Below are 26,098 nucleotides of genomic sequence, written 5' to 3'. Positions count from 1 at the left end.
AAAGTTTGTTTGTGGACAAACAACAAGGGCATTCCCAGCTCTAGGCATGAGCAAAGCCAAGCACTAGGGAGGACTCGTGGTATGTTGCTAAAAATATTACAACATTTGGAAGGTGTTATCAAGAGCAACAAGGGCATCTCAGGTGTGACAAAAAATTTCCAGAATGCTAAAAAACTTGGTCAGCTCACCTTTGCTATTGGCACTGTGTGTTGGTGCAGGCCCAGCTCTAGGTCTGGCTTTGCCCTTCCACTTTTCCAAGGATAAACAAAGGCAGAGCCAGGCGGAAGCTGTTTGCCCCAACCATTGTAAGTGAACCCTTTATGTTGACCTAATTCTGTTCTCCTTGAAGTGACAAAAGCTTTAGCACTAACCACATCCCAATAGCTACACAGACCTTTGTGCTCTTCTGAAGTCTTGATCCCTTTCTATATCCCAGGCTCTTTGAAAAATCTGGCCTTATTCAGAGATGCCAAGCCCTTGAAACATGAATCCTTTTGAAAATCTGACTCTAGGTGCTTATGTCCCACTTTAGATACCATGTATTTGAAGAAAAGAGAATAACTCAGTTATTCCTTGATAAAGGAGAGTTACTACGTATTTTGGAAAGGGGCATTCTCTGCATCTCCTCAGTCCCTTGAAAGATAAAAAACTTGTTTGAAACTAAGAAAAATGTAAATAATGAAAGTTCCATATTTACAGCCCCTATCTCAAATTTATACTTGCACATGAGAGCAGCAGGTGTGAGATCAAAGCCCCCCACAATCTACTGAAAAAAGGCAAATTTTCTTTGACAAATAAAATAAATGTGATTTTGAAGATGTACAAAGCAGTCGTCCTCCACTGCAAGTATTCATAAGAGGACAAAGGCAGCATCATGCCCATTTTGGGTCTCTGAACTTCAATAAGTTGGCAGTCTGGAGAGAGTCTAGAGGAGATGAAATTGAGTGGCTGAGTGTATTGATTTTTCTACGTATTTACCATCAGAAATAATATTTGTTTGGAAGACATCTACATCATTGCCATGATGCATATTGTATTTTAGATCCACCGGGTGAGAGGTGCAAAGCAAACATCCATGTCTCCACTTTTGTTGCCCTAGGGCAGAGCTTTGAAAGCCCTTTCCTCACTTTCCATTCATTTTGTCTGTGCAATGAAGAGTGATTAGAAGCCTGCAGAGATTTTTTTTCTCCTCAGCTGTCATGATCTCTAATCTGCCATTAGCTTGTTCCTGGTCATGCCCTGGTTAATACCTTTTCCCATTTATGATAAGAAATTCCTTTCATATGAGCAGAGCTGAGGCAGCTTCATACTTACATGAGGTGATGGAAAACCTCTTATAAAATCAAGCCCTCCAAGTGGATAACCTCAACCATGATCTTCCTAGAGATATTTGCTGGCACTCTGCTTTACCTGCAAGGAGTGATAGAGCTGCCCAAATCCCTGATTATTATTAAGCAGAATTAACCCTTAGAATTTTTCCCTTTATAAGTGTTCAGTTTATTCATAACCCCAAACTTTTTGACACTGGCACAGGAATGGGAGGGGGAAGTTCTGACTTGATTTTTTGTCCTGTTGTCTCAAGATGTCCCAAGAGTCACTCCTGTATTCATGCAAGCTTTCAGCTGCAGGATAATTTTTCATCACCCTCTAGCACCTGCACCTGCAGCAGACAAGCTCACCATTAGAATAATTTTGGAAGTCACACAGGCAAAGTGTGAACTTTCTTTGTGGGAATGGCAATAATCTCCAGTACAATGTGATAAATGTTTTTGCATGCATACAAGCACTGTGCTACGGTAGCATATCATGCACATTATTGTTTTCAGGCTGGAGGCACAGTGGGATGGGGAATTTCCCCATCCCCCTCATCAAAGACATGAAAAATCAGGAGAGGAGATTTCTGGCTGGGTATGAACATGCAGAGAAGGCTGATCTGGTTTGGATGACCCTGTTACTGTACCTTGGCCAATATTCCAAAGTCATATTAATCCTGGTTTTGTATTGGGCAGATTGGTTATTGGAACGAAGATGAGAAGCTGGTCCCAATTGCTGTAGATACTCAAAGTGGCAACGAGTCTACGAGCCTGCAGAACAGGACCTACATAGTCACAACTATCCTGGTAAGTGCCATGACTTCCATCCCAGCTCTCCCTCTCCCACATCTCCCTGATATGCAGGCTCCCTCTTCCCACTCATGAGCCCTTCTTTGTATTATATCATTTTTATAATAGCAATAATAATAATAATGATGATAATGATAATAATAACAACAACAATAATAGCACTTACTGTTTCCTGCCAGCTCCATAAAGGTATCTGCAAATTGCTGTGGCTAATTAAATCGGTATTAAAGAGCTCTCATGCTTAAGTGTAGAAAATACAAAAGATTATGACAAGATAGTAGAGGCATCAACACAGGCAAATCAGGAGCATTGTACCTATGGTTTGTATTTATCCCACAGAATGGGGGCTGCAGTTTTGGGAAGGATAAGCTGTTTTTGTTCAGAGAGGATGAATCATTGCTTTAAAAGCAAATCTCCACTGTAATCATGAAGGAATAATAGGTAGCCCACAATGTATGGTATCATGTATTGTGTCATTGTATACACTTACCCTGCAGAAACGTGAAATATTACTAATTTGTTTGTTGATTGCTTACTGGGAGTCTGCAGAGAAGGCACAATACCCAAACTGAGTTAAACACTTTAAGGCTCTCTCCTGTCCAGCAGAGTTGATTCTCCCTGTGCCCACACAGGCAGGCATGCCTTTAAAATTTCACAGCTCAGATACATTAAATACCCCTTACAGAACTACACTGAAAGGTTTGCCAAATCCTGCCAGCTACTCCATTCCCCTCAGGTCCATCACTGCAGGAGCTGCACGCAGATTCTGCATGAATAAAAAGAATATGCCACAATAAAAAACAAAATCAGACTTTGTACCTTCTAGAATAAGCCCACGGTGTGTTGGCTGCGTGTGTTGGCACAGCAACACAAAGCCAGAGCTTAGCAGGGTGACCAAAATCTGGTGTGCACATCTGGGACGAGGAGTGGGGCTCAATGCTGCTCCTCTGTGTGCCAGGAGGACCCGTACGTGATGCTCAAGAAGAATGCCAACCAGTTTGAGGGCAACGAGAGGTACGAGGGCTACTGCGTGGAGCTAGCTGCTGAGATTGCCAAGCACGTGGGCTACCACTACCGGCTGGAGATTGTGCGCGACGGCAAGTACGGCGCGCGGGACCCCGACACCAAGACCTGGAACGGCATGGTGGGAGAGCTCGTCTATGGGGTGAGTTTCCAACCTCCACAGTTAGCTCCTGGCAGCTGGGATCACATTCCAGAGGGAGAAGGTGTGGGAACCCAGAACATCCCTCTGGCAGTGCAGGATGGCCAGGGCCCCTGCCAGGGGGCTCAGAAGCCCTGGCACAGAGCCCAAAACACCTGTGGGATTGATTATGACCCGTGGAGCAAATTACCAACCTTAGATGAAGATCAGCAAGCCTCAACAGTTTAGGTAGAATATTAGTGAAGTTATCATGGGGTGGAAAGGTAGATTTTTGGGGTTTTTGGTATGGGGGTTCAGGAGGCAAGATGGAGGAATCTGGGTGTGTCCAGCCTTTCTCCTTCTTCTTCTTCTTGGCCTCCATCTTCTGCTGTGATGGTGGCACTTACAGATTGGTTTAGAGTAGAGGCTCACTGTCTAACATAAGTGGTAGGTATTGGGAAGTAATTGTAAACATTTGTACAGGTAGTTTTTAGTATAAAGACACAACACCACCCCGGGGGCAAGTAGAGTGCCTGGAACTGTCCTGCTGGACGGACCTCAGGAGGGCAGGAGAAAATTTTTTATAGATAAGATGCAATAAACAACCTTGAGACTGAGAAATTAAGAGCTCTGACTCCTTCTTCAAGCGCCAGGCTGGGAAAAGAGACTTTCTAATTTTTCTTGGGGTCAGTCTGACCAGCTAAAGATCCCAACAAGAAGGAGTTCTGCCCTCTCTCAGCCTGAGCTCTCCAGAGGACTGCAGCTCAAACAATCAGCCCAAGTGAAATGTTTTAATTTAGGAGAGAGACGACACATTCTGCGCCTATGGAAATGTCAAAACGTTTTCTTTCAACAGTTCCAAGAATCTTTTTCTTTACATTTTTAGAAGAACAAGTATTGAAAGGTCATACTTTCCCATGGGTAGAATCTCCAAATTTTACTCTGTTTTAGATTTGCATGGTAATGGCAGGATGAAAGAAGAAAAAAATTTCAAACACTCAGCACATGAGTGGTGAATGGAAGGATGAGATTACTTTCTGTCCAGCCATTCATTTCCATCATCAGGGATGTATGCCTGCACCCCACACTTTTAAACCTGGTTTGGTGTGATAGTTAATGCTCTGTGATGTTTAGGTCATCCCTCAGACAGAGGAGTTTAATTTCCCTTTCCCTACCAGGGAAATCATGCAGGGAGCATCAGTCCTCAAATCCATGTGAGACTGTGTTGGAGTGGGGATGATCTGCTTCCTGATGGTAGCTCCACTGTAAATGCTGCCAGCCATTTCAATGTATCTCCCTCTCCATTTTCAAGATGGACTGCAAAATTAGTGGAGAGTGCATATCAGTGTTGCTAGAACATTTTTCCTCTTCTCCTGCATCAGTTTTGCAATCAAAAGACAGTTCCTGATGGAAGTAAACATCCTGACATCCTTTTTCAGGAGATTGGCCTTTCCTTGCCTCTTTTGATGTCTGGATGATAAAGCTCTTTTAGAGAAAATCATCTTCATCATATTGTGACATCAGTGGATAAATCAGATGAGAAGAGCTGGGTGGCTGCAAAAAGAAAGTGCTGTGATTTCAAAACAGATCTGGTAATCAGTAGTGATAAAATGGAAATAATCCACCAATATTATGGGCTTCTCCTTTTTAACCTTTTTCTTGGAATTGGTTTTGTCTGATTTCTTCTGAGATAACGAGGTTAAACAGAGATCAAAGGATCATACACTGCAGTTAGAAGATACATTTTATTCCCAGTCTGAAAATCTCTTTTCTGTCTCCTTTTTCAGAGGGCAGATGTGGCTGTGGCACCATTAACCATCACCCTGGTTCGAGAAGAAGTTATAGACTTTTCCAAACCCTTCATGAGTTTAGGTATATCAATAATGATAAAAAAACCTCAAAAGTCCAAACCAGGAGTTTTTTCCTTTCTGGATCCTTTGGCCTATGAGATATGGATGTGCATTGTTTTTGCCTACATTGGAGTGAGCGTTGTCCTCTTCCTGGTGAGTCGCTTCAGCCCCTACGAGTGGCACACTGAGGAGTACGAGGAAGGACGGGACCAGCCAGCCAATGATCAGACAAATGAGTTTGGGATATTCAACAGCCTCTGGTTCTCCCTAGGAGCTTTCATGCAGCAAGGATGTGATATTTCTCCAAGGTGGGTTGCCTTCCCCAATGAACCTTCTTCCAGTTCTCATGGTTTAATCTTTCTGCGTGCTTTGAAGCTGAACATGTTCTACTTTGACCTCCCTTCCTGAACCAAAGTGTAGTTTTGTGAATCAGTTACAGACTCAGAAAGGATCCAAAGGTTCACAGGTTCTCACAGCTGTGAACTTGGGATGTCAAACTTGACACCATGAAAATGACATTTAAATTTTTCTTGGGGAGCTATTTTGAGGGAATTTACAGAAATTATAACAAGCTTTCCTAAAGCCACCCAATTGCAATCAAATTTTGTCAGTCGTTTATTTTGTTGCTAGTAGAAATAAGATTATTCTAGCATTATAGGGAAGATTAAAAACTTCCAGCAAGCTAGGGAGAAATAATACAGTTGGTGCTGTTTTAGGTAGGTGCTGTATTATAGTAGGTGCTGAAAGGTTATATGGTCTGTGCCAAACATTATGGAGCACAATGAGTGGCTTAATTGTTACTGGCCTTTAAAAAGGTTAGAGAAAGACCAAGTTTCATTCTGCTTTCCATTTCAGCCAACAGTTCTGCTGCCTGAAAGTTCAGTAGGACCAAAGTATTCCTAAAGAGACTTTTTGGTGAATGACTCTTGTGATTTACTTGGATAATTTTTACTTCCTTTTGGAGGCTTTGTCTCCCTTCTCTTCAAAGTTTCATCCAGAAATACCCATCTTATGGGTGAAGACAGTGGGCAGAGGTTGGTTTCCAGCCTGCTGTGGTGGCATCAAAGCTCAGGGGATGAGAAGGAGGCACAGCTCCATGGACAAGGGGAGATAACTCCGTGCAGCTCAGCACAGCTCCCCTGGGATGGCAGGGAAGACTGAGCACCAGCTTTTTGGCTATCAGATGCAAATTTATCCAAATGTTAATGAGCTTGTGATAGCAGGGAAATAACAGCCTGCAGGGCACTTTGATAGTGACAGCCTTTATGAATATGTTTTATTATCTGATCATTGATTAGTAGGAGGCCAGGCAGAGAATCCAGAAAGTCTTCCCAGCAGAGGGAATTTCAATTTTATTGCTGTCTTGTAACCAGCCCCATGCATTAGGATGAGGTTATTGTGATTTTTATTCTCATTGTTGTTTTTGTCACTATTTTTATTTAGGACATAAAATGTCTTCCTTTGAGGCCATTTCAATAGGTGGTTTCTGATCCAAGGAGGAGCAGGGAGAGGTGAAAAGCTGAGGCTTTGAGGAATAGCAAATTTGGTAACATGTTTAATAAAAAGTGTCAGGGAAAGATCAGTGGGTTTGATCCGGCTAACAAGACTTGCCCCAGCTAAACAACATCCTTTGAATCACCATTTCAAAGTGTGATTTTATTTTGCTTTGAAATGGGAAATGAGAATTATTCCAACATTGTTATTTTAATGTTGGTTGATTTAATCATCCTGATAATGAAAATTACAATTTCATTGAAAACAATATTTTCCCATGGAACACAAGAGCAGTTTCTGACTGCTACAAGTATTGGCAAGATGATAAAAACTTAAAAATTAAATACAGGAATTATTATAACTCCCAGTACTCTGAGTACAGCTCCTTGAGATGGTTGTAAGGGGAGAGGGATATTTCTGTGTGATGTGAAAGCCAGGAGGAAGCAGAAGAGTGAGAATTTCTGTAGGATGTTGTTGTGCAGAAAGGCTCTGAGCCCGCTCCCTGTTTCACATGTATTTTTCACACGAACCCAGTGCAGGATTTCTGTGACACATCACTTAGAAATGAACACTTGGTAGAATGACACTGTGGGCAGGTGGGGATATCTGCTCTATTCTAATATATTTCCTATGTGCTTGCTTCTAAACTTATCTCTACTATCTCTCAGCATCTCCAAGTAATGCATTAACCAACATAAATAGCTTCTGTTATACATCTGTTCTGTCATTCTCTCCCCAGCAGAAAGGAACAAGTGCAGGGGTGTATTTTGTTTTTGTAGAGGTTTTTGGGTTGTTTATTTCAGTTTTGTTTTGGAAAGGACCAGGGGAAATTTGTCTGAAGGTTTGTTTGTTATTTTTTTCCAGATCGTGCTTGTTTTAAGTGCATATGCCACTATGTATTTATCATTTAAAAAAAAGACTAAGATCAAAACCACAGACATATCACTCAGCACAGCAGGTGGTGAGGTTTGCAGCAAAAACTTGCTCTTCTAAATGTGCATTCCTCAGTCTCAGACCAGTTCCCCGGGAATTTCAGTGCCCCAAAGAGACAAAAACTTGCTTTTGAAGGAAAGTGTTGTCCTTTTTAAGGACAGTCTTATTAGACAGAGCTTTAAACAGGCTTTTAAGTACACTGGGGACAACCTACCAAGGACTTTAAAGACACACTGTGAATTTGGTGACCTGTGGATGGCCAAGAGAGAGCAGAGCTGTGAGTTACCTGCTCAGAGCCTCTTTGCAAGAGGCCAGCTGAAGCTCTGAATCCTTCATGTGTCGGCATCAACCGGGTGAATGTGACAAAGGGCAGGCAGTAACCAGTCCTGGAGAGCCCCAGCTGGAGCTGGTGGCAGTCTGTGTTGTGCCTTTGGATGCTGAAACATGAGCATGAGCAGGGAATCCATCCAGGAATGACTCCATGGTAAATGCGTGGCTTCAAACCAAGGGGGCTGAGAGCTCTTGGACATTTCCCACTGGAGTGTGTGCCCACCTTCTGCACCATCACTGACCCTACTGGGTGTGGAACAGTCCCTACCAGGACTAATTTGTCCTGGTTGAGGTGAGACAGCCCCTGTTGTTGCCCTTAAAGCTTTCAAAGCAGGGGCTGGTACCCAGCAGGGTCAGGGAGAAGCAGCAGCTGGGAGCTGTGCACGGCTCCACAGGGACAGGCAGGAATCAGGGACTCTGAAATGGGCCATAAACCATTAGGCTTTGCTAAGTGCCACCTCAGCTTCAGAAAACGGTCATGAAATTGCAAAAGCACTCATTAAAGGTGATATACAGACCCAGAAAGGAGCTTCTCAGAGCAGGCATCAGAGGTAATAAATAACCCACAGCCAATAGCGAGAGCCTGCGGAAAGAAAAATGTGAAGTAAATATGACTCACATTGTACCATTTTCAGAACTGTAATTTGATAAATTGTCTTCAGAGCTTAAAATAACCAGTGTGTAGCAGCTGTGGGGGGTAGGACCTTGCTAAAGTCCAGCACGTTGCTGCCATTCCTCACTTAGGATGGAGCTGAGGCCTTTGAGAAGGAGACTGAGGGGAGGCTTGGGCTTCCCAACCTCCTCTGCAGCAAAACAAGGCATCAGAATTTTTCATCTTCTCCATCATTTTCTGCAAAATAAATAATTTGACTGTTGTGAAAAGGATGGAAAAATAGGGAGCAAAATAGCATCTCTTGTCAGCTTCCTATCTTGATCTTCTGTTTTTTGTTATCACAAAATATGTTGCTTCATATGGTTGAGCCCAAAAGCGACTTCTTGTATATTGGAGACTATTAAATTTAATCCAGTTATTCTTCCTGTGACTCAGAAAATTTATGTTTGACTAAAATGAAATACATTTGGTTAAAACAGATCTTCCAGAAAGGCATTTATTCTTCACTTGAAAATACCATGAGACAGAATAGACAGTTACTCTCAGCTGAGTTGACTGCAGGAACCTTGTCCCATGTCAGGTTTGCTAGGTGGATAAATATCACACAATATCACCTGGTGAATGCAGACATTATTTGTGCCTTGCCAGAGGAAAATTAAATAAAGATCTCTAAAAATTAGCTCCACTTCTTGGAGCCTCTCTTTACTGTTGAAACAAAAAGGATACATATTCTGAATTCAGATCAAAATCTACTGTGATTAGAAGGGAAATGCACACTCATATCATGGCACACTAGAGTATCTCGTCATGATAACTGGACAGCAGAGCTTGAAATCACTCATTATAATCTGTCTCATAGAGAACAGAGCTGGAGATGTTGTGGTCAGCCTGTGCTGGGAGTGAAATGGTGGATGAAGCTTTCATCCCATCTGTATTTGAGCCAGCCTGAACAGGGGACATTTTGGGAGCATCAGCAGGGCTGCCTGAGCAGGGAGAGCCTCTGTGCAAGGTGGGACCACAGCTGGAAAACGCTCAGGTCAGACCAACATTAAAATAACAATGATGGAATAATTCTCATTTCCCATTTCAAAGCAAAATAAAACCACACTTTAAAATGGTGATTCAGAGGATGTTGTTTAGTGTGCCCTAAAGACTGTGGGGTTCAATGTGGGCAAGGAGACATTGCTCAAGGTACCATCCACCCTGCAGCTGTTTTGGGACAAAGAGCCAACAGGGTTTTCCCTGGCCTGCAGAGGCTTTGCAGGGTGCAGTGGGCAGTGCCAGGCAGGGACCATGGCTGGGTGTGCTGAGCAGGGAGCTTTGCTGGCAGAGATGATGAATGGCTGCACTCCCAGGCAGGAAGGAGAGAGACAGATGCTGGCTGCTCTCCAGTCAATAGATACAATCTATTATTTATAGGCATCTTGTGGACATGGTTATTTGTTTTTTGTGAGATGGGAACAGTGCCCTGGCTGATCTGTGCTGTGTGCTCGTGTTCCCTGCTCCTCCTCAGGCTCTCTGCTGCACTCCATCAGAGTGGTTTGTCTGGGCAACAGCAAACCAGGTATTTATCATGTACACCGGTAATTAATGCTGAGCATTTTCCTCTGCTTTTTTTTTTTTCTGTTTATTTACATTTCTTTTTAGCCCAATTGAAAAAAATCACAGGTAGACTTCAGAGTTTGAAAGGCAGCAGCATTTTAAATTTCATCAAGATCTTCCCAATACTGAAAGGGTTTAGCCAGTTTTTGAGCAAAATCTAAATCAGAAATTGATTAGAACAACAAAAAGAAAAGTTGTGGGGGTTTTTGTTTGGTTTTTTGGATTTTTTGGGGAGGGGGTTGGTTTTGGGTTTTTTTTGTGAGAGGTTTGATTTGGATTTTTTTCAAGGAAATTATTTCTGTTCCATCCTTTGTAAACTTTCTTTTGCAGGGTACTTACTTATTTTGCTAAAAATTTAGCATTAGAGAAATTAGAACCAGCTGCATTTAGCAATCAAAAGGAATTTAATTCCTTCCTGAAAAGAAGGCTGAGCAGGGGTATTTATCTGATGACTCTTCTTGATTTCAGTAAGTGTCTTCTCTGACACTCCAAGCATCTGCCTTGAAAATGGCCTCGAATTGCACCAGGGGAGATTTAAATTGAAGTTTAGGAAAAATCTCTTCACTGGAATGGTGGTCAGGCATTGGAACAGGTTGCCCAGGGAAGTGGTGGAATTGCCATCCCTGGAAGTGTTCAAAATGCATGTGCATGTGGCATCTGGGGATGTGGTTTAATGGTGAATTTTAATGGCAGTGCTCTGGTAATGGTTGAATTCTGATCTCAGAGGGCTTTACCAGCCTTGATGATTCTGTGGGGACAAAGCTCAGGTTCATTCATTTCTGCTGGTTTGCTTGAAGTGGTGAGCTGGCTTTCTTTGAGAATAAAAGTAAGAAAATCAGGACTTTGACTTCTGGAAAAGTCTCTTTGCCTTCTAAAAGTGATTGCAAATGATGTTGCAATTATCTCTACCTGGCAGAGTTAATTATGTCCAGGGAGAGCAAAGTCAGGTCACAGGTAACAGCAGCACTTGCAAATCACCAGGAACTGATGACCACACTTATTTCTAAAATGCACTTAACCAGGGAAAGTTACTCACCAGAGGAACAGCTTGACGAATTGCACAATATCCAACTGAACAGTCCCCTTTGGAGTCTGTGCACTTCCATGGCAACCAGAGCGTGGCAGCCAGGGGAAAATGGAAATTCTTTTAAAATAATCATCCTTGCTGTCCTTTTTTTTTCATTTGGAAAGAAAGAGGAAATAACCAACTGAGAAAGCATTGTTGGAACGATGCAATTTGTTCTGTAAAGGAAAAATTCGTCTTTTGAATTTGCACACTCTGCCATCTGAAAATGTCTAAATGCTGCAGAGGTAATGAATGCTTCCTCCACCGATCTGTAAGCTACTTCCTCAGGATGCTTTTCCTTTCAGGCATATTTAATCACTCTCCCACAGTTCTGACTTTGGGCCTTTGGCATTGAGGTTGCTGGGGGACAGCAAGAAATTTGCTGAAACTCCTCCCATTGAGTGACAGATTCACTAATCCACCAGCTGTGTTTAAAATAAGTCATCAAACACTTCATCTAAAAGCAGATATATTAGCCTAAAAATACTTTTGCAATTTCTTTCTTCAGGACTAAATAAATGTTTCTCATGTTTTTCGTTGAAAACATAGTTGAAAATAGCAGGGGGTAAAGTGCATTTCCCTTTTTTTTAAAATATCTTGGGATGTTTTATGTAAAAGAGGGTAGATTTGGAATAGATATTAGGAGGAAATTCTTGCCTGTGAGGGTGGTGAGGCCCTGGCACAGGTTGCCCTGAGCAGCTGTGGCTGCCCAACCCCTGGAAATGTTCAAGGTTGGGTTGGATGGAGCTTGGAGCAACCTGTGAAAGTTGTCCCATGGCAGAGGATTGGAATGAAATGGACTTAAAAATCCCTTTCAACCCACACCATTCTGTGTTCTCGGACATGGAACTGGAAGGTGCTGTTTGTGTTTCTAGTGCTGGGCACTGACTCAGGATGGTGAGGAGCACTGATATTTCCAGGGCAGTGTTCTGGCACTCAGAACTTCCTCCCTGACAGCAGCAAGAGACTCTCAGAGCATCCAGCGACCCCCCTGCTGTCCTCAGACTTGCTGATTTTCAGTCAGTGAGAGAAGCAGGCTTTTTCCCATTTCCTTTCCTCTCAATAACGAGCTGTTCCTGAGCAGTCAGCTCAGCTGGGCTCTGCAGGCAGGACTGAGTGTGGTTGTGTCTCTCTAATAGTTAGGTCGACTGCCAAGTGTTTTTGTCAAAGAATAAGGGTTGTGAGGAGCTGAATGGCCTCCACCTCCCTCAGGTGCTGTCCTCTGCAAGGCTGCTTCTCACACACTGCTTTAATGTTGGCACTCCAAAAGAATATTGTAGCTAAGATGGGAAGCCCTGAGCATGTTTTCACAGGGAAGCCCTGTTTAAATAACTCTTCCATATGCTGTACATTACTTTTATCAGCACTGAGATACCATGTGCACACTCACTGGATACGCATTTGAATGAGCTTTGGACTCCTTGATTCAAATTGCTCTGGCTCAGGAAACACAAAAAGCATCCACAGCTGCTCTTTGCTGGTGTCACCCCCACAGCTGGCCTTCCACTGGGGGGCTCAGAGTTCTGCCTTTATTCCAATGGAATTTGGCTTTTATGGGGCCTATTCTGCTTTTGTGTCAGATTTCATCCCAACTACTTGTCCTTGTAACTGGGGAAGCACCGTATCCCCTTTTTCAGGAAAAGTTCAGGAATGCATTTGTCCACTGAGCAATTCCCATTGTGACACCCCAAGATGGTGAGCAGTTAAGACAAATTTATTGAAATAGGACAGATGTAACATTTTGTAACATGATGGCTTTTCAGGCCATAAATCTCAGAGAGGGGCTGAGTAGGAATTTATGATAGAATTTGTTTTATTTTTAGGGCTGTGTTTTGTTCTAGGGGGGTTGGCAGTTGCATCTAACCCCTCCCCTTACTACGGGGTGCTGGGGCTGGTTGTAGCAGCGGTTGCAGGGTGTGGTTGATCAGTGAGTTTGGGGGTCTCTTTTGTCTCTTTGGTGATTGTTATGGTTTATTTTGGGGGGATGTTGGTAGTGTTTGTTTATTCAGTGTCATTGGCGGCGGATCCTTATCCAGAGGCTTGGGGTAGTTGAGGTGTTGTCGGTTATGGCCTTGGGATAGGGTTGGTTAGGGTTGATAACATCGTTACCGTGTTATCCATTGTGAAAGGCTTGAGGAAGCCAAGTAACTGGGAAAGGCAAAATGTGGATCTTGCTAAGAAATTGGGGCAAAATCCTTATGTGCTTGGGCAGGGTCTGCAGTTGGAGAGGGCAGAGCCTGGTGTCACCTCTGAAGTCTTCCATCTGTCTTTGCCTTTCCTCCATTTCCACATGGATCAAAGGAGCAGCTGGAGAGCAGCTGGAGAGCAGCTGATTCATATGCTCAGATGGCAGGAAAGGGCACAGAGCACGTGCACACAGCCCTTTCCTTAAACAGCAGCAGCACACTTGATGGCATTCAATCTATTTAATAAAATCATGCAGTAATTCTGATTAGTGCCTACCCAGAAGAGTTGCTGCTTACCCTCAGATCCAAAGGCTAAGCAGCAATAATCCAATCATGGTAATCATAACTTACTACTTTGATCTTCAGATAAAAGAGTCTATAGAAGTGCAAAAGTGTTACATCACCGTTATTTGGACAACTTCAAAGCATGTTTTATACACTAATGAATTCTCCCAACTCAGTCTGACGAGGAGTAATAGAAGGAGAGTGTGTGAACAGAGGAGTAGAGGGGAAGGAGATGAGTCCTCATGTGGTGAAAGGGAAAAGCAATAAAATAAGCACTTGTGCCCTGTGTATAAGATGTGATGAAGAGTCCACGAGGGTCCAGCTGCAGGAGCCAAGTGCACAGGATGTTCTCCCATAGAAGGAATTTTCTCTTCTCTCATTTCTTGAAGCTTGTAATAAGAAGAGAAATCTCAGGCTGCAGAGAGGAAAACAGAGGGAGGGGGCAGCTTTTCATCTCAACAGCCTTTCTGAAGCCTTAAAAAAAGATTTAAAAAATCACCAAATGGATCTTGGCAGGTGAAATAGGGGAGAGCAGAAAACCTGAATTTGTTTTCCCCTCACAGTTTGGGAGTTTTAATGTTGAAACACAGGCACACCTGTGCACATAAAACTCTTCTAAAAACACTGTCTGGGGAGAGCAGATTCATTCCTCACCACTTCTACAAGAGATATAGTATGTCCCTGTACAAAAAAGAAAGGCTCCAAACTGAAACTAGAGAAAATCCAACTTGTACGGTCCTGGTGAGGAATCACATTTTAAATTAGAAATGAGAGATAAAATGAAGGGAATATTTGGAAAGATTGCCAAAGTTAATATCTTCCAGGGCAGAAAATACTCTCCTTCCAGAGCAAAGCCTGTCTCTCATCAGATTGGGAAATCTGACAAAAGACAGGAAAAAAAATAAAGGAAAATGAACCAAGGCAAGACTCCCTGGAAGAAGTCTGAAGTAGGTTATTGTAGCATTATTGCCCAGAAGTCCCAGAAATGGAGCTCTAGTGTGAGCAAAGGTAGATGGCTAAAGAGGATCTTGGAAAAATGAAGAACTGATGGCATTTAATCCAAAACATATTAAATCTTTTGGGGAAAAAAAGCAGCTTTTTCATCAAGTAGACTTTGAAGAAGAGACTGTGGGAGACCATATGGAATCCAGCAACTCAGTAAAGGACATTGGCACAATAGGCTGTTGCTCAAAAAGAAGGATGAGTGCTGTTAAATTTGGGGCCACCTGAGGTTGAGGAAGTTCCTGAATAATGAATCTCCTGGGGCTCTCCAGCAACTGCTTCTGACAAAATTTTATGCTTGTCACCTTGTGAGTTTTTCTCAGCAAAGTGAACAAATGTCATCAGAGTGAGAAAAATACATGAAGAGCCTTTTTCACAGTGAAATTTTTGCTCAAAGGCATGACAAGAATTGGGGTTTTAATCCTTGTAGTGATTGCTGGCAAAACAGCAGAAGACGGATGACTTTGCCTTTCTCTGGAGCTGCCAAGCAGCCCAAAGTGACCACGTGTTTCTCAGCAAATCACTATCTAAACATCCATCCCTTGAAGCAGCCTGTCTGCCACAGGGAGAGGCACACTGTGCCTGTACTTCACAGGATGATCAGATCTACCTCTCTGCCTTTCAGCTACACTCTTATTTTTTCTTAGGGTCCCACCTCACCCCTTTATCCTGGCCCTGCATTTGTACTGATTTTAGCTGCCCTCTGGAAGAGTTGAGTCCGTTATCCTGCATTTTTAGGGTTAAACATCTCATTTCAGCAGCCAGGGATGCTGTGCAGGGATGGCAGTGATACCTCAGTCCTGCAGTCCTGCTCTGTTGGAGTATTTTTATGGGTCCTGCTGAAGTTCAAGAGGGCTTGCTGCCCATGTCAGTCCCAGTTTGCTTGGCATCTAGTGCTTCCAACACCCCTCTAGCTGAGCAGGTGAGTTGTGCTTGTTGAGGATGCACAGGCATCATTTTGGGTCTGTTGGGGACACACAAGGGCACCACCTGCCAAGTGCTATGGAGTGCACACATCACCCACCCCCTGCACGGCTGGGCCCATTTGATTCTGCCTCTGCCTGCTGGGATTCAGCGTCTCAGGAAGGGGAATTGGGCAAAGCAGCAGCTCAGAGGTAAATTCCACCTAGTGGCCATTGCTTCAGGCCACCCACCCAGGACAGGTTCATACGTGTGATTCATCCTCTTCTCCCACAGCTGGGAAGTAAATTAGAGAGATGGAGTAAGCTATCCAGGATCCCATAAAGTAGCAGGGCTTCACAGGGAATAGAAAAACCCAGCTCCTGGATGCTAGTCCTCTGATTAGCCTTAGGCACCTCTTGCCTGTCAAAATGCTAAGTGAATGTCTGGAAAACAGCACGGAGCTGCTCCTGCAGTCATGCTTATACTTAGCACTGCAGTAATCCAGGGCCCAATGAGTGGAGAACCACAAGTGGCATGATGCATTTCTGACTAAGCAGGAAAACTCATTTTAGAATGAGGTTTTGCCCATTAAAGGGAAATTGAAGGGGGAAAAAATGCCAACATATTCTGCAAAAGAAGAGATGAAACAGTAGGAGAGAGAGCATACACTGCTGTCCAAAGCCATTAGCTTAGGCAGAAAGAAACAGTAAATAAACCATGATTTATAATTAACGCCTCACAGATATACATCCCCCCATTGGATCTGGGAGATTCTGTGTGTTTGCAGAGATCACATTCAGTTGATGCAATATTTACACTGTGAGCATCCACGAGGCCTCTTCTTATAGGCACTTCAGCTGGGATTCCATAATCCATACTGCCTCCTTCCAGCACGTTGGCTTTGGGGTGAGATGGACAGGCAGGGTTTGCCTGAAATCACATGAGCAGATCTCCAGCCCATATGCAAAAGTTAAGAAGCCCTAAATTTTTTTTCCTTTTCTTTTTAACAAGAATTAGAGAAAAAAAAAAAAAAAAAAAACGAGGACAGAGCCAGCATGGGCTTCCCAGTACCTGTGCACCCTCAATTTCCTTACCCTGCCTCCCTGGTTAGTGTTACCCACAGGGAACCAAAATGTGCAGCTCTTAGCTCTGTAGAAAAGTTGTGAGATATAAAGAAAGAATTTGTACCTCTGGGAGAAGTAAATGAGAATATCAGTGGAAAACATTATTACTTCTGTATTTGTAAGGGCTTCCCTGACACTGCATGTTGAAACCCAGCACTGCAGTCAGGGTTCCAAACTCTTGTACCAGGAGCTAGGATTCAATAACAAGTAAAAGCAAACTCCTATGGCAAGAAAATTAGTAATGCAGCATGAACAGAGAAACTTGCATTATGATCCCTCGAATTTTATGGCAAACAGTTGTGAGCTCGTTCAAAACCCTCCATGGCACAGCAGAGAGTAAGAGGATAAGAGCTCTGCATTCTGTACTTGATGGATGCACCCAGAGCTGATCCCAGCTCCACGACCCCACACTGAATTTCTTCCTTTGCCTTTTCAGCAAATCTGGGGTTTGTGTCAGGAGGCAAAGTGGTGACACCAACCATGCCAGATGGTCTGTGACACAGAGGAAAAGCAAAGCTCTTGACATTGACAGAGTTTAATACTGAAAATTTGCTTAAAATAAGAGCAAAAATGGTGCAAAATGCTTGCAATTAATCCACTACGGAGTCAGATTTCAGGCAGAACCATGGAATTGTCTAGATCAGTATCAAATTCACAGAGCTGTGTTGGAGATCAGAGGCTCTGTGTGGGTAGAAGACCAGAAGTAGATTTGACCCACAATCAGTAGCACAAGCACAGAAGAGCTTTTCTTTCAACAGTTTTGCATAAATTCATTCAGTGACAAATATGTCAGTTGAGCAAGTGAGCCTTTATTAGACTTGAATTTAGCAGCAAATCTGGGAAATCCTCCCAAAGCAACTATGGCTTCAGGATCCCAGATTTGCACTTCTAATTAAAACACTGTCAGTTTAGGTGTAATTCTCCATAAGGAATGGATCTGGGGAGGGGGAAGGGAGAAGTGGGAAAAAACTGAGATGGTGCTTGAACAGTTTTCCAATGAGGTTTATTCTTGTATATTTTCTGATGATCTTGTTAATATTTTTTTGCAAAAATGTATTGTTCTCTTCTAATAGATGCCAAAGCAGAGGCAAACTCCTGCTGGGTTTTCCTACCTTCCATGAGGGATAAGATCAAAGAGAAAATTGTTTGATCAACGAATGCATTTTGTTTTAAGAAATGAGATTATAGATGCATGATTTTCTATTTCTGTATGATCCATCAATGCTAAGGCTAAAATATTAGAACAAATCTCTTCCTGGGAACAAAGGGAACTTACAATTCCTTTCTGTGTTCCGCTGGCAAAATGCAGTTATTTTTGCAAGGAAAGATTTTTAATAAGTCATGTAAGTAAAAAAATCAAAAATATTACTTTCGGCTTGGCCATCTGCAGTATTTTTATTGGGCAGATTTAAAATAGCACATTTCAGAATTATCTTTTAAATTTTATATGCAGTAGGTAAGGATATAATGTACTATAAATGCTAAAAGATAATTATTTGTAAGAGAAAGCTGAAACAAAATTGTTTACCATGTTAAAATTATACCATTTAGTCTTTCAGAAATTAAACTATAAGTAATAGCAAAAAGCAAAGCTTGAACAGACCCAAAACAACCATTTTCAGAGTGCTACTTTTAGAGGACATTTGCAGCCGTTATCTTTGCATTCCAAATGAGAATATTAAGGTTTTATTTACAATTTCAGAGTTTTCCACGGTCCTGAAATCTTGGTTCCCAGCCAGCTCTAATTTTAAGTAGATTGTGCACTGTGGATAATGAGGGCAGAGTATTTACTACTTACTCCTGCAAGGGTAATGATGGAAAGGAGCATCCTGTTCTTGCCAGTTCTGGGAGGCACAAGCAGGATCCCAAGCCAGGGACAAGAATGGGGGTGTGTTATTTTACACAGCACAGGCAGGGATAGAAGAAATCAAGATATCTTATTTTGGATTGTGTAGGAGAGTCTAGGTGCAGAAGAAATAGCACAGGTTGAAAAAGTACAGTCTGGTCTATTTAGATATTTTGCCCCTTTTTGCACCCCATTCATGAAAGCCTCTTACACTTAACCCTTACTTATTTTAGTCCAATTTTATTTAGACCCTGCTATTTGCAAGAATTACAATGATAATCAACATGAATGAATCCAGAGGTCAAATAGACAGATCCAAATATCTGAACCTTAGCACATCTTTAAAGTCCTCACCAGGGTGCTCAGTCTCAGCTTAGCTCGGCAGGGGCTGAGTTAGTGACTCCTTTCCACTCAGCAGGGAGCTGATTCCTTCATGTTATGCTTGAACAGGTACAGGGACACATCCTCATGCAAGAGGATTTAAACCCCACAGCACCCATTAGTGAAGAGAAAAGGACTTGAGCCAGGGCTCAAGCTGCAGAACATTTCTGTTATACAAGGTCATTTTTTGTTACCTAGCTCCAGAGTGAGACTTTCAAAACCTCACAGTGACTTCAAAGTACAAGATGTATCTACTCCTCTGTGCCTGCTCTTACTAGAGCATAAACATAAATTCTAATTCCCACTGGTTTTTGACCAGGCTTTAGCTCCCTAATGTTGAAGTCACTCATGTCAGAAATCAGACAATATCTCCTAAATTAAAAGGCACTTTGCAAATACGTCCTGTGATGGAGGTTCTGCTGTTCATCTGCTGGGTCTGCAGAAGAAGCAGAACAAGGTGGTAACAGATATTGCCTTTGCAAGCACTCACCATTTTAAGCAGGCATTGGCTCAGTCTAAACAGACAAGAGAAACCCAACTTGTTCTGTTCAGCCTGTGTTCACTGCTCCCAAGCCAGGGTGTCACAGGGGATCACATCTGCTGGTGTGGTGTTCATCATGACTATCACTACATTGTTTATTGAACTGCTCTGTCCTCCCAGATTCTCCATCACTGCCAGCTCTCCCTTGTGGTAAGTGCTGCACAGCCATGGAGCAAAAGGGCCACGTCCTGTAGATCCCATGGGCTCAGTGTTTTCTCTGCTGTGCATTTCAGCACTTTTGGTTCACAGCTTCCAGCTCCAAGTCAATCCAGCAATGAGGGCAAACATTGCCTACTAGCAGTGTCACAACAAATCATCACACACACATGAGGCCCCTGCCATGCTGGCAGCCCCAGCAAGCTGCTGACCTCCTCTCCTCTCCTCCACAGCATGTGAGAGTGAGCACTTCCCTCCTCCTGACATGAGGAGGAATGACCAGCACCAGGGATAACCCAGATGAAGCCAGTCCATGATGGACACACAAATCCTGCCTGCATCCTTCTGTCTCCCTGGGGAAAGAAACAGCCCCTTCTCCCTCTTCCCCCAGCCCTCCCTGTTACCTGCCAGTCTCAGCAGCCCAAATTTACTTCTCCATGCTGTCAATGCCAGGTGTGAAGCTGGGAAGCACAAACCATCTGCAGCTGAGTGCAGGCAGCCCCCTAGGCTTAGCTGGTGGTGAATATCTGTGTTGAGGGTCTGGAGGCAGGAATCTGGCTGACTGCAGCTGAAGGGATTGAAATCAGTCGCAGAAATATCCCAGCTTCATCAGGAAGGAAAGGCCTTATAATTTGCAGCTGGAGATGAATGTGATTATTTGCCATGCAAATGGATTTTGCCAGCTCAAAGTGGCCTTCATCAGCAGAGATTGTTGTATTTGACATTATCTGGTTACTTTTGTTTAATGCCTCTGTGCCTTTTCTGAGAGCTTCCTTCCCTGAGCACACATCATCCAGACTAATTTTCTTCCTCTTCCTCATCAATCTGAAGATGTGTGAGTTGAATCTATAGCTGCCTCCCTCCCCAGTCCCTCTCCAAATATGAAACAAATGGTAAAGCTGTATGTGCTGACAGTCCTGCAGGCTGAGTGTCCTCTGCAGATGGGATGCAAGATGCTCACATTTGTCTCACCTAACTTTAGCCCTTAGCTGGTCTGGGATATCTCTGTTACCATCCCATAAACCATATTTCTGCAGAGTGACTCAGATCAGCAGAAAGACAATGCTGAAACATGGTCCCCTGCTGAGAAATAAATGGTGTTTCTCACAGGCAGGTCCTCCTTAGCCAGGCTGTCTGGCTTTATCAAACAGCATTGTATGTTCCCTTCTGTCTGGGACAGCGCTCTGCATCTAGAGAAGGAGCATATAAATAATTAAGACAGAATGCCTGAATGCTGACATCATTCTAAAATCCTCTTCCACTCTTAAAAAACATTTGAAAAGATTTTAATATTAATGCCTGCTTGACTTATTTGCCTCTATAGCTATCAAATGGTTACAGTTAATTGGCTATTTGATTGCAGACAGTACAGAACACCTAGATTTTAAAGCATTATTATGAACATCTTGTCTAACCATCTGCTGAATACAAAAGAGAGAATGTCAGTAGGCAAATTATTCATTAAGACCATAACTCCTCTCTGAGCTTCAATATGTCTTACAGAAAAACACAGGGGTTGTTTTTTTAAACTTCAGGCGGTGGAGGAGCTCACCAGAAGATCACAGCTGGGCAGTGTTTCTGGTCTGCTTCCATGCTGGTGCTACTTCCTGCCTCTGCCAACAGAGGCATTGTTGATGGGCATTGCCCCCTGCCCAGCTAAACTTTCTCATAATTATCTCCATGTCTTATTATTAATATTGTACTCTGAAAGGAGTTGAAAATCAAAGCAAATTCTCTCAGTTTATTGCTAATTTTTTTTTCACTGTGAATTTATTTATTCCCCACTCTAATTACATCAACACCTTTAAAAGCAAATTAGGAACTGAGACAGACTTCTGGCTTCCTTGGAAGCAGCTGGAGAGTGGGACTTTGGGTAAATGGCCAGGTAATGATGGGCCTGCAAGAACAAGCTGCACCTTTCAGACCTTCCCCCTGCTCCTGCCTGACTCTCCTCTCTATGCCCAGGTCTCTCTCCGGCCGCATAGTGGGTGGCGTCTGGTGGTTCTTCACCTTGATCATCATATCCTCCTACACAGCTAACCTGGCTGCCTTCCTCACCGTGGAGAGGATGGTGTCCCCCATCGAGAGCGCAGAGGACTTGGCCAAGCAGACAGAAATCGCCTATGGCACCCTGGAAGCTGGCTCCACTAAAGAATTTTTTAGGGTAAAAAGGAAACTTTAATGCAAACGTTTTTCTTAGCTTCTTGTTTGGCAAGTCCTCCGGGTCCGTCCTCTCTCGTCCTCAGCTCAGGTCTGGTTTTTTTTTCACTTGCTTCCCCTCACCATGTTACAGCCTGCCAGAAGATTGGCAGTGACTCCAGTGCATGTGATATTCTGTAGTTGTGAACACAAATATGGAATATCCATGAGCCTCTCCCCACGTTACCAAGGACCTGCTCTGACCAACTCCAAATGAAACTGTCTCCAGATTTCCAGCTTGGTTTGCCCTTGGTTTTATCTGCAAAATCACTCTGTATGAGAATATGGGCCAGAAAATCAGAGATTGATCTGGGCTCTGGTGCAGAAGTGGTAACATCCTGTTACCCCTTTTGGCTTCCTTGTCCCATTTGATGTGTGGGTGTGTGTTCAGTCCAAGCTGGAAATGTCAGGGGGCACCCAAACCTCCGTTAACGCTTCTGTTGGGTTTCTGCTGTCCTACGCAGCGATCCAAAATAGCAGTGTTTGAGAAGATGTGGACATACATGAAGTCAGCCGAGCCCTCCGTTTTTGTGAGGACGACGGAGGAGGGGATGATCCGAGTGAGGAAGTCCAAAGGGAAGTATGCTTACCTCCTGGAGTCCACCATGAACGAGTACATCGAGCAGCGGAAGCCCTGCGACACCATGAAGGTGGGAGGTAACTTGGACTCCAAGGGCTATGGTATTGCAACGCCAAAGGGCTCTGCGCTCAGGTAAGTAGCTTGGGTTTGCTTCCTTTTGCCAAACCACCCAGCAAATCAATGTATGCACACAGTTCAATCTCCATTGCCATGTTAATCACAAAAGCTTGGGGCAAGGAGGTGGGGGAGGTGGAGGAAAAAAGGGTTGTGACCACTCAGTGGGATGTGCAGGGAAGTAAAATGCCCAGCTCCCACTGAGCAGCAATGGGAGTGTCTAATTCTTCAGGCCCTGCATTTGGAAACTGGATCCTGGCTGATCCACTTGCTATGAATGTGTCTGCTGTATGAGGTGATGGCAGGGGGCTGCTGTGGTGTAACCATTGGTTTCACAGAGCTTTATCCAGAAGGGACGCTCATCCTGTGCCATGTGAACTGCACAGCTTTGCAGAGTATGGGATTACCCTGGCTTGGATCCATGCTTGCAGAGGGAGTTCTCATGGGGAAAGCATTTTGGTGTTTCCTAAAACGAAATGCTGGTTGGAAGAGGTGGGAAGTTCATCTTGAAAAGCCCTGCAAAGGGTGGGCATTTTCATTGCCTGAGTCAATTCAGATCCCAGCAAGCACCAAATTTATAGCAAGTCCAAAGGGGTACAAACACTGCATTTCAGAGCCCAGATCTGCAGCTGCCACGTGCCTTTGCCTATTGGCCTGTGAAGTATCTTCAGAGACCTTCCTCTAAAAGAAAGAACTCTTTAAGAGCACAAACCCAGGCCTGAGTTGGTAGCAGAGCCTGGGCACTGCATACAGCTGCACTCCTGGACATGAGCATCCATCATGAAAACTGACCTGCTCAGAAGAGCATTGCCACAGTCCACAGACTGGTATTGTGATCTTGGACACATCAGAAGTGTGGTTCCTTTTGGCAGCAGCCATGTCAATTCCTCCCCTTACAATCATGAGGAACATGAGTTGTGATGGTTTAGTAAACCATGAGATTACCAAACCAAACCATGAGATTACCAAACCAAACCATGAGATTACCAAACCATTAGATCTCAGGATCTGTAGCATTAAGTACTCAGAATGATACTCCAATGTATTTCATTACTGAGTTATTTGTTAATGAAAGCATATTGACCAGAAGTGTGTGTGTGGCCTTATAGTTGTTTGTTAACATGACCCAACACAGAGACATTTAATGCATGATCTCTGGATTTCTAGAAACCAGATTATTACCAGATGACCATTTGCAGAAGGATCTGTCTGGTCACACAGTGCACAAGCCAAAGCCAGCCCAAAGAATCAAAGATGCACCAACTGGTAGTGGACAAGACCCAAGGATTTTGATTACTACAGTCCTTAGGTCAGCTCACACTTGATTCAGCACTTCCAATATCAGTAGTCCATTTAGAGAAGCTGGTGAGACACCCTGCAGGTGACAACCTGCACCACCAGTGCACATGGTCCAGAGGAAATTCTTGCATCCGGTGCAGTTCAGGCTCTGAAATGACTCAGGTACCTCCAGCTGAAGGTGGACATATTCTCACAGCTTTGAGATGCTTTCTGTTGCACACCTTCAACTCTTTGTTTTCAGTCTTGCAAATATGGAAATTAGGATACAGGGATGATTCTATTTAATTAATTACTTATTTAAACATCAGTCTTGGATCCTAATTTTGATATCATAAAAACAAACAAACAGGAACATCCTACCTGTCTTGTAATTATTGGCATGTGAAAGAGCCATTTTTCATACTTCTAAGAAAAATAGACCACAAGAATGAAAATCACATCAATCATTTTACTTTTGCAACCCCAAACATCCCTCTGCTAGGCATGACTCCAAAAAATTTCTAACATTTCTTTCTGTTTCCTCTTTTTCATCCTGGCTGCATGTAGAACAAATATCTTATGGGCCTAATGGCAAAGGAGGAATGCTTGATTTTCCATCTGATGGTGTTTCTTTGGAACAGTTCCTGTCCATTTTCTGTCCCATTGTGTCTGTTTTGTTCCTGTTGTTTTAATTGTTTTAATCTCAGTAGTTCCCTACAGTCCTCATGTAGTGTCTGTTCTCCCCCTGGGGTCCTGCTCATGAGAGGTTGCCCTGAGCAAGGGGACAGCCCTGAGGTGTCTGCCCAGCACGGTCATCCTGCCTCCCACTCAGTCTCCATCTTCACCCACTCCCATCCACAGAGCAAAGGCTCTGAGCCAGGATTGCAGGAGGTTTGTGACCCAGGTCTATCTTGTATCATCAGGTGTGTTTTAGAAGCTGGGCATTGTAGCTAGACCAGTTTTCCTGTGTTTAGGATAGCTGGTTAGGAAAGAATCCTAGACAGAAACTACAGGAGGATTCACCATATATTTTTCTTGCTTCTACATGGGCAAACAATGCCAAGATGCTGCCACAGATGAATGAAAACAAGGTTGATAATCCAGAAATAATTCTACATGTGGTAGTAGGTGCAAACAGCCTTTTCAGAAGATCAGAATCTTTCAGAAGATTTGGTCTCTTGGACTGCTAAAAGAATTTACTTCTTTCTCCTAGGTGAATCTGGCTTTGAATATCTTTTGGCCTCCAGATGTTAAAATTAAGTTGCATTTAGGCATGTCTGAGAAGGGCAGTAATGGGAGAGCATAAATTTCACCTTTCAACACGAGCAGGTTCAATCTGTGATCCTGCCTGACATGAGATAGTCACCCTGCTGCAAAACACACCCAATTAGCCAGGAGGAGATCTTCTCCACTGCTGTAAAAGTGATCATAAAAATGGAAAAAAGCCAAATTATCTGAAACAGGATAAAGAAAACCCAAGAAATTCCCTGTAGGTCTGGACTCAGGGACTAGAGAGGTTTTTGAGATGGCAATCTGTGAGAGCAAGTTCTTCAGAGCAGCCATATTGACATTAAAGTTCCATAAAACAGAAGTCAGCTTTCCCAGGGTCTGTGAGTAAACACAAAATGTTCCCTGTTAAAAACCCACCTTCATTCAGGACCCCATACTTTTCAGTCTTCCATCAAAATATAGTCAAGGTGTAGTACAGCCTGTTCTGTGTTCTCCCTGGGAGCTGGAGAGACAATTAACCGAAATGAAGCTTCCTAGGAAAGAAAAAACATAATGTTCAGCACATGGCTCCAAAAATCATACTGCTGATAATGTGCTCAGGGAAACAGCAATACATTTACTTTGTTAACACCTTGTACCCACATAGAAGCTGCAATGTATTTTGGCTCATTAGTTAACTAATTTTTCACAGATGGTTCAGGCATCAGAGTGCTAAGTAACCTGTATCCTGTTTTAGAAGACAGAATAATTATGATTTACTTAGTGTCAGATTCTTTTTGGATCTACACTCACATGTTCCCATTTGCTTTAAATGCAACTGAAGTCAGGCTCTGACCAAAATACCTTTAGAGTTGAAAAGGGAAAATATTGATCCACCTTCAAATCTACACCTTTGCCTTCTCTTGGACTGGTAGCAAGCTTGACTGCATCTGGATTTTGCTTTTTGAAGGCTGGCTTCTGCCTGAAGGAGGCTCCCAGTCCTTGTGAAGGCTTCAGTGCTCGGATGGAATCCCAGCAGGCAGAGCCATGGCGGGCTCGCGGAGGTCAGCACATTCCTCTTGCTCACAGTCAGGCTCATTTTAGAACTGCAGCACAGGAGAACAGCCCCTTGGCCAGGGTTT

At 43.4% G+C, this 26,098-nt stretch overlaps 1 protein-coding gene across 3 annotated transcripts in view; it reads left to right on the top strand.

Annotated features, from left to right (window-relative positions):
- Nucleotides 1-26,098, top strand: part of GRIA1 (glutamate ionotropic receptor AMPA type subunit 1) — a 121,337-nt gene that overhangs the window by 80,282 nt on the left and 14,957 nt on the right. For all 3 annotated transcript variants that reach the window (XR_010784610.1, XM_066560486.1, XM_066560485.1), the window contains exons 9-13: nucleotides 2,010-2,120; nucleotides 3,082-3,288; nucleotides 5,052-5,422; nucleotides 21,542-21,740; nucleotides 22,240-22,487. Coding sequence is in view for 2 of the 3 variants with exons in the window: in XM_066560486.1 (XP_066416583.1) it covers nucleotides 2,010-2,120; nucleotides 3,082-3,288; nucleotides 5,052-5,422; nucleotides 21,542-21,740; nucleotides 22,240-22,487 (1,136 nt within the window). In the remaining variant the exon portion in view is untranslated. The remainder of the gene's footprint in view (nucleotides 1-2,009; nucleotides 2,121-3,081; nucleotides 3,289-5,051; nucleotides 5,423-21,541; nucleotides 21,741-22,239; nucleotides 22,488-26,098) is intronic.

This window comes from Molothrus aeneus, chromosome 15 (assembly GCF_037042795.1).
Source record: "Molothrus aeneus isolate 106 chromosome 15, BPBGC_Maene_1.0, whole genome shotgun sequence".
Classification (NCBI taxonomy): Eukaryota; Metazoa; Chordata; class Aves; order Passeriformes; family Icteridae; genus Molothrus; species Molothrus aeneus.
This window is presented reverse-complemented; position numbering and strand designations above follow the sequence as displayed.